Source organism: Phalangium opilio, unplaced genomic scaffold (genome assembly GCF_054372755.1).
Source record: "Phalangium opilio isolate 3A_F unplaced genomic scaffold, DU_Popi_V2 ptg000090l_1, whole genome shotgun sequence".
Classification (NCBI taxonomy): domain Eukaryota; kingdom Metazoa; phylum Arthropoda; class Arachnida; order Opiliones; family Phalangiidae; genus Phalangium; species Phalangium opilio.
The window spans coordinates 1766004-1773282 of record NW_028324195.1 but is presented as its reverse complement, the minus strand read 5'-3'; the positions used below and the strand labels follow the sequence as shown (position 1 = coordinate 1773282).

Sequence of the window (7279 nt, the reverse complement as noted above, 5' to 3'; positions counted from 1 at the left end):
CAAAATAGCTGGTGATTACATTGCGGGTAGAAACCTAAAAGAGTCTCTGAAATCTAATTTGAGCGAAGCTGGAGCCAATTTTTTACAAAAAGCGAGTCAACACTTGTCACAACCGCAAACTGGTTCGGGTCGCCGTAGAAAGCTGAAGACTAGAAATCGAAGCATAAAGAAAAAACGAACCAAGACTGACTTTTTGGACTAAAAAACAATAAACATGGTTGAGGGTATGATGTCAGAATCTCTGGATTTATTCGCGGTACCACCGGCGAATTACAATGTTGAAAATAGTGACTACGTAATTTACAAGCCTTTGGCATCAATTTCGGATCAAGGCCCTATTGAGTTCTTTGTTCCAGGATCTAATGATCTCTATACGGACTTGGCTAAAACATTGTTACAAGTTAGAGTAAAATTACTCAAAGATGATGGTTCTGCATTAACTGCTCTAGAAACGGATGTGGGTCCTGTGAATTTGTTACACGCTGCTCTGTTTAATCAAGTAGATGTGTTTTTCGGAGATACTCAAGTTAATACTTCGACAAACGCTTATCCGTATTTGGCATTCTTTGAAACGCATCTAAATTACTGTGACAGTGCAAAATATTCCTATCTATCTGCAAAAATGTACTACAAAGATAATCCAGTAGACGCCGCAAAAATGTTTTTAGCTGCGAATAAAAATGATAACAATGGTATGTTGAAAAGGAAAAGTCGCGTAGCCCTCTCAAACCCCGTTGATATGATCGGTGATTTACATCTTGATGTGTGTCGAATGGACAAGTTTCTTTTAAATAACGTAGATGTTAGGTTTCGATTCATAAAGTCAGTAAACGAATTTGCTATTATCTCAACAATAGCAAATCAAAAATTTAAATTTAAAATATTAGACGTAACTTTACTAATTAAAAAGGTTAAGGTAAATGCGGAAATAATGTTAGCTCACGCTATGGTTCATGAAAAACATAACGTTATTTACCCTATTAACCGGACCGTGTTAAAATACTTTTCTATTAGCAGTGGTTTAACGGATATTACACGCGAAAATGTATTTATGAACAAAATGCCAGCCCGGGTAATTATTGGTTTAGTTAGAACGGCAGCCTTTAACGGCGATCTGAGTTTAAATGGTTTCGAATTTGCTCATTTCAGTTTAAACTACTTGGCCTTAACAATAGGGAACCAAACATTTCCCAACCCTCCGTTTACGCCAAACTATAACGTTAACGAGTATTCCCGAGAGTATCTTTCAAATTATACGGCTTTGGACTTGTTCAAAAGAAATAAAGGAAATTGTGTTTCTTACGAAGAATATAAAGAAGGTAACGTTCTCTACGGATTTGATTTAACCCCGGAAGAGCAAGCTAGTGCTGACCATCTATCACGGAATAAACAAGGAAACTTGAGAATATCAATGAAATTTAAGTCTCCGTTGGTTCATAATGTAACGGCTATTGTTTACGTGGAATTTGAATCGGAAATAATAATTTCAAAAGATCGCACCGTGATTTACAATCCCTCAGGAGAATGAACACCGTAGAAATAAACGAATTTTTAACGTGTGAATCCGTAACAAAACCATTTTTTTTGATCAAAAACCATTACCACCCAGACAGAAAAAATATTGTTTTTGTTTGAATACGGAACCAAAATCAAGCCGAGGCCTTCACTGGTTAGCAATCTACGTAGATAATGGAATAGGTACCTTTTTTGATTCTTACGGAAATGATCCTTTTTACTACAATCTTGTAGACCTTAACCTTTACGCTAGTAAATGGTATTTTAACAACGTACCTATACAATATCCTTTGTCAGAAACGTGTGGACTACATTGTATTTTCTATTTATTTAACATGTGTAACGGCTATACCCTAGATATGATTATTCAAGACTTATATAATCCTCATGATTTAATGTATAACGAAGCAATGGTACTTTTGTTTATGTGCAATCATTTATTAAATCATAAAGACATGTATTGTAATCAATAAACTTTATTCGTATAAATCGATCCATTTATTTTCCGTCTTTCGTCTTTTGTTTTGTCGTCTTACAGTTATGTTTGATTCTTCTTCTTTTGGTTTGGAATTTTTTTAGGTTTCCTTCTTAGTTCAAGCGGAGAGTACAATTTTTTCAGTTCTTGATATTCGTGAATTACTTGGGCCATACTGTTTTTCCTATTCTTTTTAAACCTTTCAGGATTTGGTAATACAGTAGATACTGGAGCAGTAAATGTAAATGGCAGAGCTGGTGCTGTTACTGCTGGTGACTGCGTTGGCATCACATTTGTAGGTGTTGATGGAATTATATTTGGAGGCATTTTATGTATTAGATTAGGTGTCGATGTGGGAACCATTGGAACTGGCAATGGTTGTACAATAGAGGGTTGACTTAATTTTACGGTCGGTGGTTCAACAAATTTCTTAACGTTTAGAAACTTTTGTAGCGTTGTCAAATATTCTCTCAATTTTGTTTCGGATGTTCCTGGTTTTTCAAGAATTTCACTCATTTCTTTGTCTAAATCGGATAGTTCTCTATCTACGGTCGACAAAACTGTCGAAGCCGGAACTAGTATCATTTTTTTCATCGTGCAGCGTTAATCGCCGAAATTACACTAGGTACCAATGTTCCTAGTAGTAAAGGCCAGAATCCTCCTGTTTGATTCGTCATCAAACGACGTTTCTTTTTTAATGACAAAGATTTCAAAGCTAATCTTCTTATAACCCTTTTACGACTCCTAAGTTTTGCCTTTTGAGCCGTGGAGATTGGCAAGCCTCCAGTTGTAATATTATGACAAATATTGCAAATAGCTTTTATCTGAGCATTGCTACTATTTTTAAGAATTTTTTTCCTTTGTTTACTATGTTTTAAAACGTGTAAGAAGGGATAGTGTGGACGAAGTGATCGGGGTACCATCGTTATGGTAAATAATTTATTTTGGCGAGTTCACGTTAATTTAATCCTCGACAAAAACTATCATAGGACCATCAGAAGGAAGGACATTGCTCCTTAAACGAAGTTTATCATCTTGATCCTGTTTACAATCAATTAATATATAACTATGCGGTTTCTCCGTAGCCATTTCATAGGCTTTAGCTAAAAAATGTATATTTTTGGGAAACGTTTGCCGTCCTAGGTATTCAACAGCGGACGAATCTCTCGGAGATTTATAGATAATTATATAAGAACAATTAAGACTTATTGTCCTGGCCTCTTTCCCCTTAGCGAAGAGGTTCTGCGTAATTAAAATCAACGAGGTATTGAGATGATGAGACCCCTTGACAAACCAATCAGAAATTTGACTGCTACTATTACACTCGGATGATAAGTCGTCGAAAATCAACAGATTATTTTTAGTCCTATCGAAGAAATCTTCGTCATTAGGCGGTAAACCTTTTATAAAATCGATATTTCCAATTTTTCTTTTTAATTCGTCAAATTTTGGTTGATACGTAGAATAACAATAAACTATACGATCTGGAGCTGGCTCAATCATTAATTGACTATTTTCCAACAATTTAAATACAAATGTCGATTTTCCCGACATAGTTGGTCCGGAGCAAACCATTTGATAAGGATGAATAAATTTTAATCTGCATGCCATAATTTATAATAAGTGAATAAAACCTTTTTTAGAAAAACGTTAATATATACGTACGAAAAAGGCTGGTGCAAAAGTCGTCAAGACGACCTCGTGGATATGTATCCCGCGAATTACGTTGAAGAAGTTAAGAAGTAATTGTCAAAAATTGCGCTTAATTGAAAAACAGCAGCGCGTGTGTGCATCTAGGGACTAGAGTACGTTACTTGAAATAAACCTCAGAAACAGATGAAATCGTTTCTTCGGTCCCTGCCCCCTTGTTTTATTAAAAATAAAAAGAACGAAAAAAGAAATATCAAGGACAAATAAACAACAACAATATCTCTTCATTTTAAAAAAAAAAAACTCTTAATGAAACATCTTTTGTTTGTAAAGAAAAACATAAAATAAATGACACTATTAAACATTGTGGTGAACTGTTTTATTATTAATTTTAATTTTCTTAACCAATCAATTAAGTTATTAGGATATTATTTCTGTATTTTTCATAATAGAGTTGAACTGCCTATCTGTACTAGGTTGAATTCAGGGTTCGTACAAACCTGGGAAACTGGGAAAACTAAGGCAAAAAATTCAGGGAAATTTAGAGTTTATGGTAGAATTCAGTTGGAGCGGCGCCTGTACGTAATTAACTGTTAGAACGCGTCTTCTATTGTAGGTCTTGGAGTAGTGTTACGGTTAATGTCTTCCCCCATAAAACCGTGTTCGAAGGGATAATTATTTGACGGACTATGCCAATCAGTAGTTTGTTCGCAATCGTCAGCATCTTTTAATGAGAATAATGGTTGTAAAATGCAGTTGGAACACCAACTTTTGTTATAGTTCCAGATATAATAGTGTAACGCATCTTTACTATTAACCTGATAGTGATCAGTTAACTGTTCATATTTAGCGTTTAAACAATCGTTTAAACTATGATGAAAATAGCAACCGGGACATATTCGTCTATAATTTTGAGGGCAACCACAATAGCAAATTTTTGCAAAATATTGGTAATGTAAATGATTTTGTTCATTTGTTAAGATAAATGGTGGCGTTTCTATCCGATTGCGATGCACTAGTTCAAATTCTTCAAACGTTAAGGGACTGAATTCGTCGAACAATATTTTTCTCTCTATAGACGATTTTGATTTACTTATATCCAAATCTTCGAAAGTTCCAGGTGGTCGATGTTTCTCTACTTCGGCGGCTTTAAAAAAGACTGATTCTATTTGCCCCCAAAAAGTTTTCGGTATAAAATTTTTTACATCGTTAAAATTAAAATATCTTTCATTATGCAACTTATATTTAAAAACATGCATCAAATTTTTTATAGCGATATCTTGTAAAGACGTTACTTTAACGTCTTCTATTTTTTGTTTTTTTTCTCGGAGATTCTATTATATTTTCTTCTTCCATTTCGGTCACAAGAGCGTGTCTCTTACTTTGATTCGCTGTATAAAATAACTATTTCCCTTTTACTAAATTTTCTAGTCCATTTGAAAAGTATAAAGTACTCACCTTTTTATGGAAATTTGTTATAGCAAGTTGTTAGTAAAGTATTTTCCGGTCCGAATGATTCTCGTCCTTTAAGGTATGCTGAACCGAGGTTCATAGATTTTTGTAGAACGAAGTCTATAACCTTGACGTTAAACGTATATTTCGAATTACCTTTGACGCCAACCTTGTTTTCGCTTTATAAAAACACCTGTTAGTTATAAGAGAGAAAAATATAACACGGTATAGGCGCTATATTATTCACCTTAGGTATAACGAAGCCTCGGATCCTAGCTAGCTTAATAGTATTTTATGGAACGAAGTCTATAACCAACAACTGTTAAAGGAGCAAAATATATTTTTATCACGGTATAGGCGCTATATTATTCACCTTCAGGTATAACGAAGCCTCGGATCCTAGCTAGCTTAATAGTATTTTATGGAACGAAGTCTATAACCAACAACTGTTTGTTATAAGAGAGAAAAATATATTTCCAATTATCTTTGACGTCAACCAACCTTGTTTTCGCTTTATAAAAACAACTGTTTATTATAAAAATATATCCTTTACAAAAGTAACCTTGGTTCGCTTGTTAAGGACTCTCGCTAAGGGGATTCGAACTCGTGATACATAGAACAACGAGTTTAAAGGCAGATACGTTAACGAGCGAGCCAATGTTACTTGAGGGTGTATTCGGTTGATGACTATAGTACCGTGGATTTATTAATATAATATGATTCTTTCCCCCCGTGACGAAAAGTATATCTGCTGGATAATCAAGTTCGCTACTAACCATAAGTTACTGTATTCAGATCTAAAAACTATCAAATTCTCCCCGCCATAATAATAGTCATGTCTTTATCGAATATACCTTCTCTGTATACCTTGGCTAAAGAAGCGTCGCGCGAAACTTTTAATATACTATACGAGTATGAACTCGCTTCTCGGCATGATCTTTATTCGGGTTGTTTACCAACTCATATCGCTACTGAACTTGAAGAAACACTCGCTACCGCCGGTCAGTGCCTCGATTCAAACATTTTAAACTATCTTTCGGCTCAAGATGTTTTCGACACTCGAGTTAAAGCGCATTATAAACTTTCATTTCTTCAGTACAATTATGTTATGACGCACCCCTCGGAATTACCTCACAATATTCCCGATTGGCGTCACGGTAATCATGTTGTAAAAGACTATTTTAAATTAGAAAATGTTTTTGCGTGCCCCAACAAAAACACACATTGCTTAAGGTGTCACGAAAACGATTCAAAACGTATATTAAAACTTTGTTCCACGTGTTATTACGATATCGATATGAATATTGAGAAAGACTTTGATCAAGTGACCCGTGTAAAATATCATTCAATTATAGATAGAAACGATATTTACGACAATATCGTTCTGGATAAGGGTAACAATTGGTGTAACAATTGCTACACTACCCCCTTATTCACTATTTTTCCGGAAACCATTTGTAAAGAAACATTTAAAAATATTTACCACGCCGTTAAACGTCCCCTAATATTCGATGAAACAGACGTCGAATTCAAAATCTTAAAATACCCCCGCTTGTAATATTACTTTTAATGTATAAATTTAAACTTTACCCCCCCCCAGTTCCCGTGTAATTTAAAAATCCTTGTAAAATATTGTTTAATTTCTGTTACTTTTGTATTATATTTCCTATATCACGTAATACGTGGGGTACATGTGTATTTTCACAAAGTTTCTGTAAGACTCAATATCATATTGATCATAATAACACGTGAAACAAAGTTTTTTATTTAGTTTATTATTAGTGTATTTAGTTTATTATTATTAGTTTATTTATATATTGTGCATTTATAACATTAAAGTAAAACGAAATAAATTTCCTTACCTACATCCCCAATATCACTCCAAAATTATTACGATATTTTTCGTTTGAATCAACTAACCATTCCACGAACATCTGTCACGACAAAACGGAAACAGTAGGTGTACCATTCTTGAACGCTTTTCTCCCAATGTTAGTTCAATATAAACCAACTAGTTTTTTCTACCTTTGGCTGCATAGTGATAATTTATCTTGGTTTAGTGTAGTTTTAGAGTGTTCTTTTGTGTTTTATTATAGATTTATTGTACCTTAGTGTATTTTATTTACTTTTAGTGTATTTTATTGTGGTTTTTTTATTTAAATCAGCAATTATACAGATCATAAACAA

The 7279-nt window shown here is 34.0% G+C and overlaps 1 protein-coding gene across 1 annotated transcript; it reads left to right on the top strand.

Annotated features, from left to right (window-relative positions):
* Positions 1–214: 214 nt before the first annotated feature.
* Positions 215–1528, top strand: LOC149644588 (uncharacterized protein F54H12.2-like). The gene is made up of 2 exons (XM_089850375.1): positions 215–822; positions 1015–1528. The coding sequence occupies exons 1-2, from the start codon at positions 215–217 to the stop codon at positions 1526–1528; spliced, it is 1122 nt and encodes a 373-aa protein (XP_089706501.1).
* The last annotated feature ends 5751 nt before the right edge of the window (positions 1529–7279 follow it).